The sequence below is a fragment of the Artibeus jamaicensis genome, unplaced genomic scaffold (genome assembly GCF_021234435.1).
Source record: "Artibeus jamaicensis isolate MK-2021 breed Jamaican fruit bat unplaced genomic scaffold, CSHL_Jam_final contig_391, whole genome shotgun sequence".
Taxonomy (NCBI): Eukaryota; Metazoa; Chordata; class Mammalia; order Chiroptera; family Phyllostomidae; genus Artibeus; species Artibeus jamaicensis.
Genome location: NW_026521814.1, coordinates 29,327,473 through 29,350,264, shown reverse-complemented (window position 1 = coordinate 29,350,264; position 22,792 = coordinate 29,327,473). Strand labels below are relative to the sequence as shown.

At 40.5% G+C, this 22,792-nt stretch overlaps 1 protein-coding gene across 5 annotated transcripts in view; it reads left to right on the top strand.

Annotated features, from left to right (window-relative positions):
* The window catches only part of ANKRD44 (ankyrin repeat domain 44), a 298,600-nt gene that overhangs the window by 177,809 nt on the left and 97,999 nt on the right, over positions 1-22,792 (top strand). For all 5 annotated transcript variants that reach the window (XM_037167009.2, XM_037167010.2, XM_037167007.2 and 2 more), the window contains exons 8-10: positions 642-854; positions 8,817-8,895; positions 16,990-17,104. In XM_037167009.2, coding sequence (XP_037022904.2) covers positions 642-854; positions 8,817-8,895; positions 16,990-17,104 — 407 coding nt within the window. The remainder of the gene's footprint in view (positions 1-641; positions 855-8,816; positions 8,896-16,989; positions 17,105-22,792) is intronic.

The following is a 22,792-nucleotide window of genomic DNA, read 5'->3' as shown; positions in this document are numbered from 1 at the left end:
CCGACCCCTTCAAGTAGTAGAACAGGAGAAGGGGTGAGGTTCTGGGGCATCCGTATGTCTGGAGGAAAGAAAACCGAGTTGCACTACTGGGACCATGCTAGTGAAACCCAGCAGTCGGGGCCACAGAAGGAGCCATGGCCTAAATACCTAGGACAGTTTCCTGGCCCCACTATAGAGTGTGGCCTGCGGGAGTGTCAGGCAGCACAGCCAAAGCCAGAGTGGCTTCTGAGTTGAGGCTCCACGGTACCTCCCTGGGCGCCCCCCCCCCATCTCTTCATGTTCATTGTTGAGTTTCAGGCTTTTTTCTTGCTCCCCAATCCAGTTTGCCCCTGGCATTTCCAGACAGCTTTGCCTTTCACATGTTAATCCCTTCCACAACCCAGAACCATCTCTCCACAAGTTGAGCCCTCTAATTCGTTCTTCCTTTGCAATTCAGTATTTGTCACATTCACCTTTTGCTGATCTTTACCTTCAGTGACAAGGATTTCCAGGACAACCATGGTAGGGTTGGAGTCAGCTCTGAATAATTATGTGGACAGATGGATTTTTCCTTTCTCTGGCACAGCTATCAGGCTTTTTGTGGGAAATGGGGTAAATGAGCTCCAGCGAGTGTAATCCCCCTGTTTTGGACTCTCTTGCAGATCGATGAAATCAACGTCTATGGAAACACGGCCCTCCACCTGGCCTGCTACAACGGGCAGGATGCTGTCGTGAACGAGCTGACGGACTACGGTGCTAATGTGAACCAGCCCAACAACAGCGGCTTCACCCCTTTGCATTTTGCTGCTGCCTCCACACACGGTGCTTTGTGTCTTGAGCTGCTAGTAAACAACGGGGCGGATGTTAACATCCAGGTATGACCCTCTCAGGCTCGCTCTCTCAGTGTTAAAAACCATTGCATTGAAACTCTGAGCAGGATGTACTGCAGTAAATTATGTCATGTTTGAATGATTTGTGACTCTGAGGACCTTGCCTCCCAGAGCCTCATCCTGTATTTGGATGCAATAGAAACTCAGCTGCGTTGTTTCTGCAGCAGTGATGCTACCAGCTGGAAGGCACTGAGGTTCTAGGCACGTGTCTGTGGTAGCCCAGTGAACATTCCAGAGGAAATATTGGGTCTCAAGGATGTTGATTTGTCCTAGATTCTAATACAGAGGTGAATGTTGAGCTGATAGAGCCAAGCTGCTGAGAATTGAAAGGAAGGCATGAGTTCAGGTCTGTTGCCAGTTTTCTGCAATATACATGATAAGCAAAGAGTTAATATATTCACTATATAAAGAATCAATAAAAATCAATAAGAAAAAGTTTGATAAACTACTAGAAAATGTTCCTACAAGAGAGAACACAGTGTCCATCAAACCTATAAAAATATTCAGTATCATTAGTAATTGGACAAATGCAAACTAGTATACAGATATATTTGCATTTAAGATTGGAAAATGTAAAAAAGGCATAATAGCAGTGATATCAATAAAAAACTAAAATGCAATAAGTAAATATGATCCTTTTGTAGTTTAAAAAGTTATGTGTCTAGGTATGTGCATGGAAAGAGAAAAATATCTGAAATATATACTAATATACTAGCAACAGTTAGGCAAAATTATTATTTGGGTTTTTAGTTTCTTTTTTATATGTTTGTTGCAATGAACATGTGTTATTTTTCTATCCAAAAGAAAAAAAGCTATCTTTATTTTACTGAAAAGAAAATTCAGGTAGAGTAGGCTTAGGAACAGGAACTCCTAGAGGATAACTAGAAGAAAAACAAAACCAGGTGTAGATAGGAGGTAACAAGGGCAGGGGAATGGGAACGGCCAACAGAAGGGAGAGGCTTTGCAGAGAGAAGATCCGCAGGGTTCGGTTGACTGTGGAGTCCAAGACACGTGTAAGAAGTGAAACGGGCGAAGAGAGGCCATAGAGCATGATGGTTAAGCATTCAGCTCCAGGGCAGACTGCCTAGATTCCAGTGTTGACTTTGACTGCCAGTGGCCGTATAATCATAAACAACCTCTCTGTTTGTCTCAGTCTGTTTACCTGTCCAATTAGAGAAACAGTGGTATCTTCATGGATCAGTTTGAGGATTAAAAAAAGTTATTGCTCATAAATCACTGAGAACAGTGTCTGCCATATGGTACACACTCAGTAAGTGATTATTGTTAATAAGAGGGATGTCAGGAGAAAGACAAAGCTGGGAGGTAAAACTGATGAGTTTATTTTTGAGAAGCTGATTTTGAGCTTTTGGCACAGCCAGTCTGCGAAAAGCAGTATGGAAAATGTGATGATTTACTGGGGGTAGTGGCAGAGAATAGAAGGAAAAACCTAGGTTGCCTCATTCATACAGAGGAGGTTGACAGTTGAAACTGGGAGAAAAGGATGAGCTCACCCAAGGAGAGGGTACAGCTTAGCGAGATTACAGAAGGGACTGGAGGACGCCAGTAACCCCTCACTCTTAGGATCAGGAGGAGAAGGAAGAGCCAGAGAAAGGGATGATAAAAGAACAGTTAGAGAAGAAAGGAAGGAAATGGAGAAGAGTGTAATGTCTTCACGAAGGTGAAAGCAGGTAATAACAAAAAGGTAGAACAGATGAAGAGAGTTTCAGAGTTCTAGATCTTGTAACCAGACCACCCAAGGTCCTAAGCGCAAGTAAGATGAAGATCTTTGGGGGCACTGAAGAAAGCAAAGCACTGTAGCCCAAGATGGGGAAAGCGTCACCACGTGGGATTGAGGTTGGAGAGGGTGGTGGTGAGAGGCAGGAGACTAAGAGGTGGGAAAACCCTCAATGTCCCTAGACTTGTGGACATTGCCCTCTTGGTGTCTGAGGGACATCTTTGAAGCCTCCAAAGAAAGAACAACTACTGAAGTTAAGTAAAGTAGCTTTCTTTACCAACCTCCATTTAATTAATTAGCATTGTTACCTCTTTAAATGTGCCGACATGCTCTCACTGTGCTGGATCATAGGGTTGGAAGGCCACATTTTGACGCACCTACCTAACTGCTCCCAGTTAACTGACTAGTGGGCAGTTCAGATTGCGTTGGGGGCTCAGCTATTTATGGTGCACCCGTTCATGGCAGCCTTCTGTTCCCTATAAAGTGGACCTGGAAAGCACAGTTACTAAGCTTTAATATTTAATCTTTCCTGTGGACTGTTAATCATTGGTAGAATATAAGAAATAGCATTTTTAAAACCCAAGACTTGGGTTTATGTGTTCTCTAATCTATGTAAATGGGATTTTGAATCAGATCTAGCCTTCTCCCTCGGCCTCCCCCATCTACCCTGTTTACATCCTCCAGTTTCCTAATTCTCTAGAATCCTCCTTTGCTATTCCTGATAACCTCTGGATACTCGGCTCTCTTACATTTTCAGAGAGCCATTCCGTCTGACTCTGGAGGTAGCTTTCTCCTTGAAGTGGTTCTCTCTCTCTACCACATTACCCCTTACCTTAGAAAATGTTTGTAGATTGTAAGACAACTTATATTTGTTTAGATTTTCTAAAGTTTGAGGGAAATTGCCTATTGAAATGTAGCCAATACCCACACACACATTCACTTTGTTTTTCTCTATCCTCACAAAACACTAAAAGCAATGTCTTCACGGGCAATGAGAAGATAATTGAAAGAGGAGAAAGGATATGTGTCCTGCATGCATTTTATAGTCCCTAATTTTGCTTAGATTGACCATGGCTTTGACCTTGTAATATTAATTTATTTGTGTTAAAATAATGCAGATGTAATATTTTATACTACAATTTATTGAAGGTTTACTTGCAAATAAGAGGAACATGAGAAAACAGAAAATAATGTTTCCTCTTTGTTATAGCCCACATTGTAATTTCTGTAGCATCTCAAGTCTCTTTTTGGAAGCATTCAGAGTGTTAAAGAAGGTCCTAAATGCATAAGCATGCCAGATATTACTTAGATTCAGAAGTTACCCTTGCCAGGTTGCCTGCTTTCTAGGCACTAACATTCACTCTTTCATGTGTCAATTCTTTTCTGTCAGTGGGCCCTCAGATCAGTCAGCCCCAAAAGAGGGTAGATTTGAAGCCCCCTCCCCACATCTACTGAACTGTGGACCTGCTTGCTCCCTTCTTCATATGTACCAGGACCAAATTATAGAGTGAGGGTTGTTTTGCAGAGGTCGAGGGTGAACCTGGGGTAGAAAGTGATAGGGACATGGCTCTTGGACCTTTGAAGAGCATGTGAGGAAAGGAGAGGAATGAATATCTGAGCCAACTATATGATGTATCTGGCCTTTAAAACCATTTAAAAATGACCTGTGTATGGCCTTTTTGCAAACCAGTGTTTTATATTGCTCTCCCATTGAATTAGGAAGGCCTTTGGGCTTTCTGACTACATCTGAACCCCGTCCAAGCTGACCTTAGTGTTACACTGTGAAGACTTTATTGCCCTCTAGTAGGGCCATTGAGCTACAAGACTCCGGGAGGCAGCATACCTTGGAGAACACGATGCCTTCAAGTTCCTGGGGAGTAAGAGTGTGGGTTTTGTGAGATGCTGGAGGATGAGGAAGGCAGACATTAGGAGTGGAAGGAAAGAATGAACAGATTTCTGAGGAAAATGGTGGTCAAGAAAAATGAAACACTCCCCCAGGCCCAGGATTAATCTTCCGTGAATGATGTTGAATTCTGCCCCGAAAGAGTATTAATATTTGTCATAAAATATTCTTAATCCTCATTACTTTTTGTTCATGACTTATGACTGAAGTATGAATGAGTAAAAGAACTTTTTGCTTAATTAAATACATCTTCAAAAATAACAAAGTTTTCCAAGTTATAAAACTAATGAGAAAATGCATCTAGAAGCTGGAAGGAGACTAGAAATTAAGAATTAAATTTATAAAAGCAAAGCTTTGAATAAATAGAAGAACCGAACATATCTTTTCCTTTGAGAATACATGGAATATTTTATCTTGGGCGTTCTCTGAACAGCAGCAGCAACGGCAAGTCCCCCCATGTGAAAAATTTCTCAGGCAGATGTGAAACTTACTAGGATCCCTTGTCTCAGCGTGAATATTGTGAGTTCTAACTTGTAAATGCAAAATGCAAAGTGTTGTCCTTTTAGCCTTTATTAGTGTTCAGTGTCTTTTTGAAATAGAGTTCCTTTTATATTCATACCATATTTTGAAAAACTGCCCCCAAATGACCTCCATAATACTCGTAATACTTCATGCCCTGCTCCCCACTCCCCACTCTCCATACCCCTATGAGGAAAAAAAATCAGCAATGGCCTGGACACAGTGACAGAGGAGCCCAGGCAAAAATCTGCAAGGATAAATTTGAAATAAATGTCAACATTCACCATAAAATTGTTGAATTTGACCTAACTGTGGTCCTCCTATTCATTCGTCCCTTCATCAAAGGCACAGAGGCTGCAAGGAGGAAAAGGGTGTGGCGCTGGCTCGCCCTGAAAGGGGACCAGCGTTGTGAAGCACACGCTATAGAAACCCACCTGATTTTTATGTGTATCATCTTTGTCTAGGAATGTAAAAGTGATTCTAAACTAAGATGTGCAATAAAAAATAAGATTTACTGTACCTACAGGAAGGAAGGGAGAGAGAGAGGGGGGAACACACTACTTCTGCTTTGGCTCACTGGCTGCAATGTAGTTAGGGACTTGCAGGGTGGTGGTTATTCCCTGGTGAAGCCTTTAAGCTATTTTATAGGCATGGCAAAGTGCTTAGTTAAATATTTATAAAGATATTGTCTAAATACTGAAACATTTATAGCTTTATATATATTAGATAAAACACTAATTAGTCATGTTTTCATATTAAATTTTTAAAAATATTGGAGCAAAATTTAAAGAAATAGCACCACCTAGGGACAAGTTAACGTCAACTCTGTGATTTTTGTTTTCTTTCTCCTTAAGGGTCTCGGACTGTGGTCATTTTTATTGCAGGGGCTATGTTTTGAGTCTTTATTCCCAAGGAGTTCACAGGAGTTCAGTCCTTTAAACTATGGACACTCCTGACACCAGGACTCAGGCTCCAGAATCAGGTAGCTTTCAGGAGCTCCCCTCACCAGGTGTCTCGTGGTTGGTGAGGCATCCAAGTCTCATTTTCCTGACTGTTGCTTCTTTTCCTCTAAAATCCCATCTTAGTAACCTTCAAGTGTACTTTCATCTTGCCTTCTCAGTCTTTTCTGATTCAGGTCATAATCATATAACATGGAGAAAAGGTGATGATGATGATGATGATGATGATGATGATGATTATTATTATTATTTTGCCATCTGCCTAAGAACCTTTCACTATAAAGATTGTTTTTTCAACCAAGATGCATTGCCATTCTGATTCACTCTTCCCTGGGCACAGGCTGTGCAAAGCTCCTTTGTTCCTTTCTGAGGAGTAGACTTATATACTAAAAAGTCTCTGTTAAAACGTGGTGGTTTTATAAGCTGTTCCAGCCCACGGTCTAAAGCAGTGTGCTGTTGTGCAGGTTACACAGGGGGCTCCCTGACCCCAGCTCTGATTCGGTGGGCCCGAGTCAGCGCACAGAATTCACGTTACTGACACAAAGCCCGGTGATTTAGATGCAGGCAGTCCTTGGTTCACTCTGAGAAACACTTCTTTAAGTAATTATTTGTTTTCCACTGTGGAATTTTTTAAACAATGGGCCATTTTAAAGCACAAGTATATGGGTTTCATCACAAAAATGAGCTTGCATTTTACAAACCACATATTTTAACAACAGATTTAAGAAAGATGTTTCTCCAGAGACTTAGAAAAATAACAATTACATAGGCTTTTTTTCTTACAGTATTTGAATGGAAGAATACATTCTATCGAGGATAACTTTGGTCTAAAATAACAGTGATTTTTTGGGGGGGGTTATTACTATTATAAGAAATTCTGCAAATGACTATTTCTTAATTAAATACATATGACTCTGGTATTTAGTGTAATAATCATCAGTATATAGATTTTATACTTTTTTTAATGTTTTGGCTTAATCTAGGTCAGGAAGTTCCATCACTTGTATCTTGAATAATAAAGAGATGTATAAATTCAGCACAGAATTCCAGGTGATCATTAAAATGGCAATTTGCTAAGTAGTTGCATGCCTTAGTCCTATGATTTCTAATGAGTTTAGTGAAGCAGCTTTTCTCCTTTGCTACAATCAAAAGTGTTGTTTTCCTGTGGAATTGGAATGTAAGGGGTGGTGGAGGATTCTGGGTTAGTTTTGAGAGTGGCAGTGATTTGTAACAGTTTGATTGAAGTTAACCAACTTCGGGTCAAACACACCAATCCAGTTAACACATTGTTTGTCTTTTTTCATGTACTATAGACAAAAGTTGAAAAAAATATCTTGGAGGAAAATTCCTTCATCAATAGATTCTAAGATATAGAAAAAATGTTGTGGATTATTTCTTCCATCTGAGACAGGGTAGTTTAAAAATTGTCAGCATACAAAACAGCCTGGGACTGGCATAAGAACAGACACATAGACCAATGGAACAGAACAGAAAGCCCAGAAATAAACCCAACTCTCTACAGTCAATTAATATTCGACAAAGGGGGCAGTAACATAAAATGGAGTAAAGATAGCCTCTTCAACAAATGGTGTTGGGAGAACTGGACAGCTACGTGCAAAAAAATGAAACTCGACCACCAACTTACATGATAGATAAAAATAAATTTAAGTTGGTTAAAAGACTTAAATAGAAGTTGTGACATCATAAAAGTCCTAGAGGAGAACATCGGCAGGAAAATCTCAGACATTCCATGCAGCAGTATCTTCACTGATATGTCCCCTAAAGCAAGGGCCATAAAGGAAAGAATAAACAAATGGGACCTCATCAAATTAAAAAGCTTCTGCATAGCTAAAGAAAACAGCATTAAAAATGAAAAGAGAACAAACTGTATGGGAAAACATATTTGCCAGTGACACCTTGGACAAGAACTTGATCTCTAAAATATATAAAGAGTTCACATGACTCCACTCCAGGAAGACAAACAACCCAGTTTAAAAATGGGCAAAAGACTTGAACAGACACTTCTCCAAGGAGGACATACAGAGGGCCCAGAGGCACATGAAAAGATGCTCAGCATCATTATGCACCCCAGTCTTCATAGGAGCACAATTTACAATAGCCAAGTTCTGGAAGCAACCTAAGTGCCCATCAATAAATGAGTGGATCAATAAACTAAGGTACATTTACACAATGAAATACTGAGCAGCAGAGAGAAAGAAGGAGCTCCTACCCTTTGCAACAGCATGGATGGAACTGGAGAGTATTATGCCAAGTGAAGTAAGCCAGGTGGTGAGGGACAAATACCATATGATCTCACCTTTAACAGGAACCTAATCAACAAAAGAAAAAAGCAAACAAAATATAACCAGAGACATTGAAATTAAGAACAGACTGACAATAACTAGTGGGGAGGTGGGAGGGAATAATGGGAAGAAGGGTCTTCAGGAACTACTATAAAGGACACATGGACAAAACCAAGGGGGAGGGTGGAAGCAAGGGAGGGAGGTGGGTTTGGCTGGGGGGGTAGTGGGGAGAGTAAATGCAGACAACTCTAATTGAACAACAACAAACATTTTTAAAATTGTCAGTATATTTTGCATTTCTTCTCTAAAATAGTCCTCTAGGCTTCTTTACAATATGATGTTATGCAGTAACTTGAGATATAATATATACTTTATCTTTTACTTTTAAAATTATCTTTTGTCTCTGGTAATTTTTTATCATACTTAAAAAGTTTGAATTGGTGTTTTCCAGGCATTGCCAGCAGCGTCCACAGGGACGTTTCAGATTGATGCCACTGGCCCACTGTCTCTCTCTCCTTTATTTTTTAGAGTAAAGATGGCAAAAGCCCACTGCACATGACGGCAGTCCACGGAAGGTTCACGCGGTCGCAAACCCTCATTCAGAACGGTAAGAGGTTCTTCTGCAGTGTTGTTGTGTGGGCAGCTTTCTGGTCTGAGTTTGGCTGCCAGTCCTCTGACCTTCAAAGATAATGCTCTGTTTTAGAGTTTATTATGCGCAGATTTACACCGTTTCCTCTGATGTACTTTGCTAAAAGCTCCTAGTCAGACATATCGTCACTGTCTAGCTTAGGAGTGCCAGTGTAACGCCATTAAGTTCCACAGTCCATTCCCAGTCGGTCAAAGAGCATGTGAGTTTGGAGGCTAGAAAGGATACACATATCTACACAGGCTAAAGATTCTGCACTTTTCACCTGGAATCTAATATAAAAATAAGCACTGTTTATTTTCTCAGCAGGTAATCTGAATTATTTTTAAATTTTAGAATTCACCATAGCTCCCTAAGTTAAAACTCATTGAGCTGCTTGGGCAAAGGTAGGAAAAATGAGGCAACTCAGATGAAAATCAGGTAAATATGTGATGTAAAGAATGATAAATGACACATGCTTGATAGAGACCTTGGAAAGTCATGGTCTAGGACTTCCCCGGGCTGGCGGCAGCAGTACACTTGAACCCGTGAGGCTGGGGAGTGTTGCCTCATGTCAAAGGTCATGGCTGGCCTCCGAGTGGACTGGCCTTGATGGCACAAGTTTGTTATCTTAGCAGATCTTAGAGACAACTAAAAAAAGAAAAAAAAAAAGGTGGCCCAGATTTTTTGCTGACATTCCAGGTGAATCCAGCAGCCCCTAAACTGTCTTCAGTTGACCCACATTTCTCCTTCTCACAACTCTGGCATCAATTTTCTTGGACCTCCTTTTCACCCATCTGTAAGAATTTGAGATGACATGCACTTGAGTTATTAGTGGTACGAAGTTATATGTTAGGCATTCAGGTCATAAAATCAGTCATCTGACATTTGGATGGAAGACCAGCCAGCAAAAATTATGCTTAGAAAGCAAAATATCTGCAGCAAAGCAGAGGAAATTTGTAAGCATTGCAGTGAGGCTGCAGGGGAGAGGAAATCCTAACAAGTTCCCGATGAGCCACGGAAGTAAAAGGAGAATTAACTGTCCCACACTCGTTCTTCCTAATTCGAAATGTGTGGTGCCTCTGACGTTCACTTCATTGAAAGGGCCACTTTGTTTTATTTTCCTGGATGCGAACAAGGGGAGATGGCAGTGATCCCCGTGCCTCCCTTTGCTCAGTTTCCTTACCCCACTATACTCAGTTTTTGTACTTTTCAGAACCAGTGTCCCCTGCCTAAAAAGTGAGCAAAACTAGGAAGATATTTGATATCCTTCTTTTGTTTTTAATTGAATGTGAATTTAACCAATGGGACTTAGGTCCTTGGCATAAAAAGCTTTGTTCCCTATTAAAGCAATTTTAAGCACCAGTGGCCAGACCAGAAAGAGAGCAGTTTTTCACCTTGTAAGCACTGCCTTCCTACAGGTCCATCCAGACCATGGCCATCTCCATCTTGGCCAAGACCCATCTCCCCTCTGTTATGCTAGTGTGCTTAGAACGGCCCCCACAGCGGGAGTAATGGTGGGGTGGGCCAGCTTGTTGGCTGCTTTGACCTCTCCAAAAGCCAGCCTTGTGGGTCTGAAGACCTCCCTGCCCTCTCTGAACATTCTTGCTAGACTCTGGAGTTGGGGTGAAGCCCAAAAAGTGACCTCATCTCTCATCCTCTGTGACCAAAGAGCTTTATTTCAGAGCCTGTCTCATTCTTGGCTGCCTGGCATCTTGCTTGTTGGTTGAACAGAGTCCAGGGGTTTCAAATGATGGGGGTATAGTGGCTATAATATACAGCCCATTATGTATAATTACAAAGCTGACATTGGTTGAATGTTCACGCTGTGCCAGGCACTTGGCTAAGCACCCCACATGAATCCTTCCAACGACCCCCCATAAGACAGAGGGGCTGTTCTCTTCCCATTTCAAAGGTGGGGAGGTTGAGGTGGACAGGTTGTGACTTTTGTCGGGATGCGTGGCAGTTAAGGCACAGAGATCAGAACGCAGGCAGTCTAACATCAGAGACTGAATTTTTAGCTGATACACTTTTGTGTTTTCTGGATAAACAATGACATATTGAAAGAGCTTTTTTTAAAATTTGAATTCTGTTTACTCTGAGAGTCACTTATATTTGGAATAGAGTTGTCCCTGTAGAAGGATAATCTCACATCTCTTCTCTCAGCTGAGAATTCTCTGCATTCATTACACATGTGAGAACTGTAAGTTCTTCCATTTGACATTTTAAAAACGCCCTAAGGGAGAAAAATAGGAAGCTTTTTTTTCCCCCTTCTGTTTGTTGATTTATTTCTGGGAAAAAAACAGAGGCTTACACCTGCAGGGCCTGGTGTCCACCCCCCAGAGCGGGTCACTGCACAACAGGGGACACATGGGGACAGCGGTTGGCTCCCTAACCCACGTGAAAATGCTATTGAGAATCATTCTTTGTATAAACTTGTTTTGTTGAATCACTCTGGTGTTTGGACTTTGTATGGCATTTCTCTGCTTCTTTGACTGCTGTCCAAACAAGGGTTATTAGTTCTTCATAATAACTTTGTTTTCCAGGATTATTCAGCTTTGGTTAGACAGTCACTAACAACAACAACAACAACCGCCTCTTAGATTTTTTTACTTAGTTAACGAAGACTGCCTCTGCCATTCAGTCACATCGTTTGTTGTCTGGAGTGGTGCGGGAACAGCCAGAGGGGGAAGGAACACAGCATGGTCTCAGGAGGCATTTGCACGAGGCAACTGTGCAGATGCTGTTCAGTAGGTTACAGAAGTTCAAAGATGATGTTTTCTTCAAGAAGCTCTATAAATAAATAGAGTTTGAAAAGGAAGAGTCAAGTGATTGGTTAGGATGATTCATTGTGAGATTTTTGATGTTTTGCCCCACAGTTCTTCTGAGGCAGCTTAGGGAGATGAGCATTCTTGCTTGTGTAATGGGAAACTAATTTCAGGTGGCCGCTTAGACAGCGTTGCATACATTATCCCTCTGACATGGTCTGCATACTTCTAAATTTACAGAAATTTATTTTCCTCACTAACGATCAATGACAGATTACCAGTATTTAACTTGAAATGATTACATGAGTACTAAAGATATTTAATTTGCATTCCAAGAAAATCTTAAAGGTTTTGAGGTAAAAATGGAAAGGTTTGGGTAACTGTAAAATGGGAATCCATTCATCTAGAAGTCCTATTTCAATACAAAACATTTCTGAATAACAAATATACATTTTGTCTCTTGCTTTTCCAATAAGTTATGATGTAATGTATTTTACATGACAATAAAAGCATATGTAGAAGTTGTTTATACATTTTTTTAGTTTTAAATTAACTTTTTAAAAAATACATTTTAATGATTATGCTGTTACAGTTGTCCATTTCCCCTCTTTATTCCCTGCACACCTCCTCCCACCCACATTCCCCACCTTTACTTTATGTCCATGAGTCATACATGTAAGTTCTTTGGCTTCTACATTTCCTATACTATTCTTAACCTCTCCCTGTCTATTTTGTACCAACCATTTATGCTACTTATTCTCTGTACCTTTCCTCTCTCTTTCCCCCTCTCACTCTGCTGCTGATAACCCTCCATGTGATCTCCATTTCTGTGATTCTGATCCTGTTCTAGCTGTTTGCTTAGTTTATTTTTGTTTTTGTTTTAGGTGTGGTTGTTAATGACTGTGAGTTTGTTGTCATTTTACTGTTCATAGTTTTTATCTTCATTTTCTTAGATAAGTCTCTTTAACATTTCATAGAATAAGGGCTTGGTAATGATGAACTCCTTTAATTTGACTTTATCTGGGAAGCACTTTATCTGCCCTTCCATTCTAAATGAAAGCTTTGCTGGATAGAGTAATCTTGAATGTAGGTCCTTGCCTTTCATGACTCGGAATACTTCCTTCCAGCCCCTTCTTGCCTGATTTTTTGCCTGAGAAATCAGCTGACAGTCTTATGGGCACTCCTTGGTAGGTAACTGTCTCCTTTTCTCTTGCTGCTTTTAAGATTCTCGCCTTATCTTTAACCTTGGCCAATGTAATTATGTTGTGCCTTGGTGTGTTCCTCCTTGGTTCCAACTTCTTTGGGACTCTCTGAGCTTCCTGAACTTCTTGGAAGCCTATTTCCTTTGCCAGATGGGGGAAGTTCCCCTTCGTTATTTATTCAAATAACTTTTCAATTCTTGATCTTCTTCTTCTTTTTCTGGTACCCCTATATATAATTCAGATGTTGGAATGTTTAAAGATGTCTCGGAGTTTCCTAAGCCTCTCCTCATTTTTTTTGTATTGTTTCTTCATTCCATTCTGGTTGAATGTTTCTTTCTTCCTTCTGGTCCACACTGTTGATTTGAGTCCCAGTTTCCATCCTGTCACTGTTGGTTCCCTGTACCTTTTCCTTTATTTCACTTAGCATTGCCTTCATTTTTTCATCCAATTTGTGACCATATTCAACCAATTCTGTGAGCATCCTGATCACCAGTGCTTTGAACTATGCATTTGATAGGTTAGCTATCTATTTGTCGCTTAGTTGTATTTTTTCTGGTACTTTGATCTGTTCATGTGGGCCATATTTTTGGTCTCAATGCACCTGTTACATAGTAAGGGGCAGAGCATTAGGTATTCACCAGGGTGGGCCAACTCAGGTCACTGCGTTGTGGTGCTGTATGTGGGGGAGGGGTCTGAGAGGGAGCAGCGCTGCTTGCTCGGCTCTCAAATCAGGCTTTCTCAAAGCAGGCTTTCAGTTCCCCTGCTACCCACAACCAAACTGGGCTCTTCTAGTGCTGATTCCTGGGTGGATGGGCTTGTGTACATTCTAGGACCCTGTGGGTCTCTCCAATGAACGCTCCTGTGAGTCTGGGAGTTTCTCCTGTGCCACCTCAACCCCCACAGGTGTTTTCAATCAGAGGTTTGAGGCTTTATTTCCCTGCAGTGAAACTCTAGGTCCTGAGGTCTGTCTTGCTCCCCAGTTGTTCCTCCCAGTTTATCTGCACCCAGTCCACATTCTGCCGCCTCTCTCTGCCTCCCTGGGTCCACCAGCCCACCAGCTGCAGCCTTGCCCTCCCTGGTCCACTAGCCACTGCTTTGCTGTAAGTCCTCTCTGCAACAGCTGCCTGTCTCCACCCCTCCTACTGGTCTGGATGAATGTTTCTTCATTAACTCCTTGGTTGTTAATGCAATTTGATTTTTATTCTTTACCCAGTTTTTGGCGTATTTGAGGCTTGTGAACATGCCAGCCTTAATGTTTGTTAAGAAAGGACCTGGAGTGATTTAGTGTGTGTTCAGGGCTAAGGCTTTACTGAAGTCCAGGGATCTGCCTCCCATATCTCCCTGGAGCAGTTCCATGAGTAGACCTTTCAGGCTGACCCCTGTGGGCAGTACGGACAGGTTCATGTACACAGGATTGCTCTGAGGTATCCATGGAAACCAGGTGACTGCCTGTCCTCATACCCATTAGTAGCCACTCCCCATTCCTCCTTCTCCTTGATGTCTCCTTATTTATTGATTTCAAGAGCTCTTAAAATATTTTGGAGATTACCCACTTATCAGTAATACATGTTGCAAATATTTTCACAAGTCAGTTTCTTTAAGCCAGGGTATGGTTAAAGCCTTTCTAACTACAATTTAAAATCTAAGTACAGGAAAAAAGCCGATACATTACAAAAATAAATTTTTAGGGTAAAGCTCCAAATACAAATGAAAATCCACAGGGAAAGTACTTGCAACTGATAAATGAGTAGTCTCCTAAATATTTTAAGAGCCCTTGAAAATCAAGGAATAAAAGAACCCCCTAACATACACATACCCCCCCACACACAGAAAAATGAGCAAAAGTCAATGACAAATAGTTGATAGAGAAAGATAAACAAATGGTTCATCAATATATGAAAAGATGCTCAACCTTCTTGATGAGAGAAATTCAAGGGGAAACTCCACCGAGATGCCAGTTCTCAGCCATCACGTGGCAGGTACTCATAGCTTGACAAGGCTGTGGGGAAAAGGCCCACGAGGCACGGCCGCGGTCTGTGGTTGCAGAATTGCATAGAGCCTAAGGAGGAAAATTTGGCAAAATATAACAAAACCACGTATTTATTTACTCTTTGACCTAGAAATCCTCATTCTAGGGATTTACCCTGAAGATGCACCCAACAAATATGAAACAATGTGTGCATGAGGTCATTCACTACAGCATTCTTAATAATAGCAAAAGTAGTATTTGCAACCTGATTGCTCATCCATCTGAGACTGGTGCTCTGAACTAGTGCACCCAGGCAGTGGAAACAATGAATCTGTACAAAAAACGAGGAAGAGCTCCAAGAAGCAATCCCTAGAAATGAGTTTGGGGATATATTGTTAAGTGAAAAGAAAAAGAGCAAGGTGTAAAAGAGTCTAGGTGCTTATTTTTGCAGAGAAACACAGGAATCATAAACCAAAACTAATGAAGATGATTGCCACAGGCAATCATAGATGATAATGAAGTGGAACAGATAGAAATGAGAGTGAGGCTTTTTAAAAATCAAATTTTGACTTTTGAAACATATTAATATTTTATATATTAATACAATAAAATTAATTGAAAATCCAGAAAGAATTTGAAAATAAACAGGATCAAGTGAACCTAACTGTGTGTCTAATTGGTAATATAAGCATTCAGAATAAAGAATTCAGGTAACTTTTGAACAAACTACTCCCTATACATGCTAAAATTATTGCAGGAAAACTTATTGGAAAATAGGCTATTTAAACAGTCCCCAAATATCACCACACAAATTGCTTTTTAATTACAAAGGAGCAAAGACATTTTTTGCAATGGAGAATGCTGGCAGGAATCATCTTAACCAAGTTATTAAACCTCTTTTTTATTGTGGTAAGATATTCACAGCATACAATTTACCATTTAAACTATTTTTGAATGTATGGTTTAGGCACTAAGTACTTTCACATTGTTGTGTACTCATCCATTTTTAGAACTTTCTCATATTCACAAACTCTGTAGCCAATACAAGTTACCGAAATGGACCTCACCCAGTAATGGGAGAACTTGACCTTATGCATCTGCCGAAGAGATGAAATGGGAAGTGCACATCAGCTCTGGGCTAGGCCTGCCAAAATGTTTAACCTGAATATAGTAATAAGGAAATAATCAGGCAATTCCAGAATGCAGAACATTTGACAGGACTCAAAAATTTCAACAACGAGACTAAAAATAAATAAAGGACAAGAAGATACAGATTAAAGGAAAATAAAAAAACATGATAACCAAATGCTATCAGAATTTCTGATTGGATCATGGATTTTTTTTAAATAGCCTTTAAACACATTTTTTTTGACAATTGGGGAACTGCAATATCCACTGTATATTACATAAAACTGTTGTATCAGTGTTAAATTTCTTGGGCATAATGATGGAATTACAGTAATGTAGGAGTGTGGTTTTGTTCTTAGGGGTGAAATGTGTCTAACTTATTTTTAAGTGGTTTCTCAAATACATGAGTAAATAGACTAATTATATTTACATAAATATAAAAAGGGGAAGGAAAGAAATGTAATATGATAAAAAGTTGGGGGAAAGGCAAAATAAAATGAAATAAAATAAAATGAAAATACATAAATATAGGTATTTTCAGTTCATTGTTATGCTTTTACTCATCATATTTTAAATTAGGTAATCAAACTACATAAAATACTTTCCTGAACTCTCCATTCCTTTTGGTTCTTATGCATTAGTATAAAGTTTACATGGATCTTTAATTCATCAAAATTAAAATTGAATGTCTTTAGAATTATATTTAACGCAGTTTGATTACATTGTTCCTTCAGGAACCTAATTGTATGGTTTTAGATCTTTCAATAAGACAATATGGAAGGATTTTTCAAAAGTATTTCTCATAGACTTCCCTCTGTGAAGATTTAACAATAATATTTCTAGTTTAGAGGATGACCCTTGAAAAGCATTCTTAGCCTTCAAATGAGAGATGCACACAGAGTAGAAAAGAAATCAACATTTGATCAGCATGAATGACTAGCATAGAATCTGAATGTATCTGAATCAGCCTGAATCCTTATGTTATCCTGTATTTAAAAATCTCTTCCAGGAGGTGAAATTGACTGTGTGGATAAGGATGGCAACACTCCCCTCCACGTGGCTGCAAGATACGGTCATGAGCTTTTGATTAACACCCTAATAACCAGCGGAGCTGACACAGCCAAGTAGGTTACTGCAAAAATACAGTGGAATAATTGCCACATACGGGAATATTGCCAAAGGGATTCTGCCATGCAGGAGATAGGTCCCATTTATTCAGGTTATAGTGGATCTGTACTATTATGCAACAGACAAATTAATTTTAAACTAAATTCAGTGACTTTTAATGACAGATGCAAGGAAAATCCAAATTTATTTTTCAGCCCCATCAAAAAAGGAGCCTATTCCAGTGGTTTTAATTAAGAAGACTTGAACTCTATTCCTAACTCTGCTTTGTAATATTCTTTCATTCTTTCCCATGTTCAGTGGCAGTTAATCAGGAAAAATAAAACAGAAGTGGGAAAATTCAGAATTTATTCAGGGAAGGGGGACCTGACTTCATTTTACACTTCAATTCAACATGAATGTATAAAGCCTTTGTACTAGTCTGTCACAATGCTGGGTGCTATGGAAAATTTCAGAAGTCAGTTACCTGGTTGGTACCTTCAAGGAGGTCATAACTGTGTTAGAGGCCCAAGGCCCACCTAAGACAAAGAACCATGCAAGATAGTTATAATGAAGTTCTAAATGAAGTAGGACTTAGGTGGCAGGGTGTTTGGTGTAGACAACATGCCATAGACTGTGGGCAGGAAGGGCAGAGCTCCAAGGTGGCCAAAGTTTTCAGAAAAGCCTTCAAGGCAGAGGTGGGTTTTGGGTAGGCTTTGAAGAAGGAGAATAATTTGAGTAGAGCAGTGGGTGACAGACACCCCCACAGGGCAGAAAGCAGGAACAAAAGATGAAAAGAGTACACTTCTTGGACGTGTTTGGCCCGATGGAATGTGTGTGATGATGACATGCTCTGCCTAGAGGCAGTATCATGTCACCGGTTGGGGCCATGCTCTCACGGTTCCAAGCTAAGCTACTTTGCTTGTGAGCTATGTGACCTTGAGCCCATTGCTCAGTCTCTCTGTGCTTTGGTTTCCTCATTTGAAAGTATTTAATAATAATAGTACTTACCTATCGGTTTGTTATGAGGACTAAAGGACCTTAATACTAGTAAAGCTGTCTGCAATTGGTTAAGATCTGTGTGAATTAAGTAAATATATCTGCTAAATTTATTAACAAGATAGTTGATGTTAAAACCTCTTTGAACATTGCCTAGACCAAAATATCAATAAATATTAACTATTATTTTATTATTAAATATTTAGTAGAACCAAATTAAAGAGAGCCTCGGATTCCTAAATAAAGAATTTAGCCTTGAAGAAGTTCCAGCCAAGATGGAGGCGTAGGTAGATATGCTGTGCCTCCTTGCACAACCAAAAGAAAGAACCAACCAATTTAAACACAAAAAAAACAGAATTGCTGGAAAATCAAACTATATGGAAATCTAACAACCAAGGAATTAAAGGAGAAACATTCATCCAGACTGGTACGAGGGGTGGACATGGACAGTTAGGGAAGAGAGTATGTTCTTCAAGGTGGTGGCTGGGTAAACAGGGAGGAACAACAGGGAATCAAGACAAACCATGCCAGCCAAGGTTTCATCTCAGGGGAAAATAAAGCCTCAGAACCTCTGGCTATAAAAATGTGTGGGAGTTGTGATGGCATGAGAAACTGCCAGTCTCTTTAAAGCAGGGTGAGAGCCAAGCAAGCAGCATTGTCCTTTCTCTGACCCCTTCCACACATACAGTGCCACAACATAGCGAAGTTGGTTGCCCTGCCCTGGTGAATACCTAAGGCTCTGCCCCTTACAATGTAACAGGTACACTGAGACAAAGAAATATGGCCCGAATGAAAGAACAGACCAAAACTCCAGAAAAAGAACTAAGTGATAAAGAAACAGCCAACCTATCAGGTGCGGAGTTCAAAACACTGGTAATCAGGATGCTCACAGAAATGATTGACTATGGTCACAAAATGAAGGCACAAATGAAGGCTACCCAAAGTGAAATAAAGGAAAATATACAGGAAAGCAACAGTGAAGGAAAGGAAACTGGGATTCAAATCAAAGATTTGGAACAAAAGGAAGAAATAAACATTCAACCAGAACAGAATGAAGAAACAAGAATTCAAAAAAATGAGTAGAGGCTTAGGAACCTCTGAGACAACTTTAAACATTCCAACATCTGAATCATAGGGCTGCCAGAAGAAAAGGAAAAGCAAGAAATTAAAAACTTAAGTAAAAAAATAATGAAGGAAAACTTCCCCAATCTGGCAAAGAAAGTAGACGTACAAGTTCAGGACGCTCAGAGAGTCCCAAACAAATTGAACCCAAAGAGGAACACACTGAGACACACCATAATTAAATTTCCAAAGATGAAAGATAAGGAGAGAATCTTAAAAGCAGCAAAAGAAAAGAGAGTTGCCTACAAAGGAGTTCCCATAAGACTACCAGCTGATTTCTCAAAAGAAACCTTTCAGGCAAAAAGAGGCTGGAGAGAAGTATTTGAAGTCATGAAAGGCAAGGACATAAACCCAAGATTTCTCTATCCAGCAAAGCTGTCATTTAGAATGGAAGGGCAGACAAAGTGCTTCCCAGACAAGGTAAACTGAAAGTTCACTAAGCCCTTATTATATGAAATGTTAAAGGAGCTTATCTAAGAAAAAGAAGATCAAAAGCATGAACAGTAAAATGACAACAAACTCACAACTATCAACAACTGGACCTAAAAAAACAAAAATGAAGTAAGCAAACAACTAGTCAGGAACAGAATCACAGAAATGGAGATCACATGGAGGGAGATCAGTGTGGGAGGGGAGGGGGAGAATGGGGAAAAAGGTACAGGGAATAAGAAGCATAAATGGTAGGTACAAAATAGACAAGGGGAGGTTAGGAAGAGTATAGGAAATACAGAAGCCAAAGAGCTTATATGTACAACCCATGGACATGAACTAAAAGGGGAGGATGCTGGCAGGAATGGGGGATATCAGGAGAAGGGGGACAAAGAGGAGATAAAAGAATGGGACAACTGTAATAGCATAATCAATAAAATATACTTAAAAAAAGAATTTAGCCTTGATCACAGAAACTGTGAGTAACTAAATTATCTGGTGAAGAACAATATGAGGGCAATGAATTATTAGAAATTTTATTTTACTTGACAATTTTGTGCAACACAATTGAAAATGAGCCCAAATGTAAATGGTCCTGGGAAGTGTGGTAAGTTTCAAGGACTTTCTGGGCTCCTGGACTAGTGGTGGAGGGAAAAATCAAGAGCAAATGACCGAAGTTTTATGAGGTTTGTTATAACAGAGGTTTGGAACAGGCAGTGGAACAGAACAGTGACTCTGGATTCTGCAGAGGAGGGGACATTCCAGCAAAAGGAAGGAGGGATAGGAGTTTTCCAGGTGGATAGAATTGTGTAAGGTAAGAAGATAGAGGGGGAAGCAAGAAAGGATGTTCCAGAAAGTATTCAAAGGCCTCAATGTGTAAATGTGTTGAAGTCAGCTTCCCAAGGCTGTTTTATGTGTCGGGGGCGGGGGAGTGGAGAGAAATGAGGGGGAAAGGCAAGAAGAGCCACATCTCGAAGGGCCTATGGGGAAAACATCAAAACAAGGGGGAGGAGAGTTGAGATGAACTTTACTGAAGATGCCTCTCCTCCCTGAACATCACTGGTCTCTGGGCTCCTTGTTGATCTAGGCAGGGTAGCTTGTTAATGGGGAGAAGAGCAGGCCATTCCTTCTGTAAATAAGTAAACAAATATATAACACTTATCAAAATAACCCATTTCTATTCATAACCAATACGACTGAGTGTATTTTAAAAGATCTATATATGGCAAGTTTTATGGTCATTACTTTCTTACGAATTTATTTGAATTTTATTCTCAGGCCTTGATCAAATGTCATTTGTTACTCTTTTTGCTTCTCTGAACTCTAAGTCAGAGCACTTTTTGCAGCTTGACTCCTGTAACTCGATGTGATGTCAAAGCCCTTTGGTTTTTCTTCTGCCACTTTTTTAGGTTGGAGGCACTTGTCTCTGGGGTTTTAATGTCTCTTCTACCTGGCCCATTGTGCTCGCACCTCTTTTTCTGCCTCACCTGCAGCAGAATTGTTGCAGGGATGTTGTAGTTATGCAGGTAGCTGTTCTGACATCCATTTATGGTTGTTGTTGGAGGCCTGTTAAGTGGCCCCCACTGCGTCGGGTTCTGGGGTTACAAAGGTCCCTGCCCTCTTGGAGGTAAGAGTTTAACAAGCAATTACAAGCATGTGCACTAACTGTGATGCCAGGACAATAGCCAGGTGCCACTGGGACATTAGGGGGAGCGTGTCTGGGACGTAGCAGGGCCAGGGAGGGCTTCCGGAAGGGGCAGTGGTCAAGGGAGGTGGCAGAGCAAGTAGCAGTTAGTTAGGTCATGGTATTGAGAGTCTGCAGACCCAACTATGGACTTCACTGATTTTCAATATAATGTTACTTGAATACATAAACTTAGACTAGATAGAAACTCCTTAGGCTTTTGATTCTAATATGTCAATAAATCCAAAAAATTACAAAACACTTGCAAACAATTCACTTGAACTACACAGATTGGCAATCAGTGGAAGCAAACATTTACAAATGCTTACCCACGCTAGTCCCCACTCTGAAGGGTGACATTTAACTGTCACAGGAACACCATGGGCTATGTGCTACGACTACCACTATCTTACAGTTGCAGTAAATGTCACCTGCCCAAGGTCACAGTGCTTGCCAGGGGTGGCAATGGGACTCCATTCTTGGTGGTCTGGATCTGGAGCCTCAGCTCCTAAGCACGAGGCCAGTTGTCTCTCCAAGTAATGAATGATGTGATAGTCCACATTTTACCAAAATTAGATCACCATTTGTATAGTATTAGGGTCCTGGTGGCTGTGGTGGCTACTCCTCAGCATTTAGTATACACTGCAAGAGTGGAGGTCGTGCAGCAGCTTAAAGTGGTGGGACAAGGGACTTGTCACAGCGCAAGCGATTGCCCAACTGTGGAAGGCTCACTGTACCGCATTATCATTGGCCTGCCTTAGGTTCAGACACCATTTGTCCACGGAGTCCACCTTTGTTTTTTCTCTTACTGCCCCCTGCCATCTAAAGTGGTGCTCCACCACACCCTGGGGCCCTAAAGACAAACACGGGCCCTGGATTTGCAGAGGTATATAGTGATAAGGTGGTGTTCAGATGAAATTAAATATGCTTTTGTGCTAATTGGTGTAGATTATCATCAAAAGGAAAAAGTTTAAAAATTGTCATAAAGAATTCTTGGAAGCGTAAAGATATTTTCAGTGACTGCATGCCTCACCCCCCTCCTCTGAGATGCACTGATTGATTTGAGAAGGGCTACAAGAAGCAGGGGAGAAAGATGAACGAGTTTCAGGTAGAGGGACCTGCACGTGCAACAGCCGGGGAAAGACATGGCCTCCAGGAAGAATGGATCCAAGTTCACTGTGATTCCAGAACACACACGAGTTAAGCAATAGCCAGACCCAGGAGGGACCTTGTAAGCCACATTCGTGTTTGGGCTTTGTTCAAAAGGAATCATTGAAAATGCCTGTAAGTTGCAGACAGCAAAGACCAAGGCTCACTGTTGTCAGTTATACCCAAATGCTGTAACTTAGGAGCACATGATAAATGCTTAAATGCCATGAACAAAATTAATACCAAACTGATTTTTTTAATTTGGGTTAATCAGTAGAAATAAGAACCATAAAATCATTGGATGATCAAAAATCATTAAATGTTT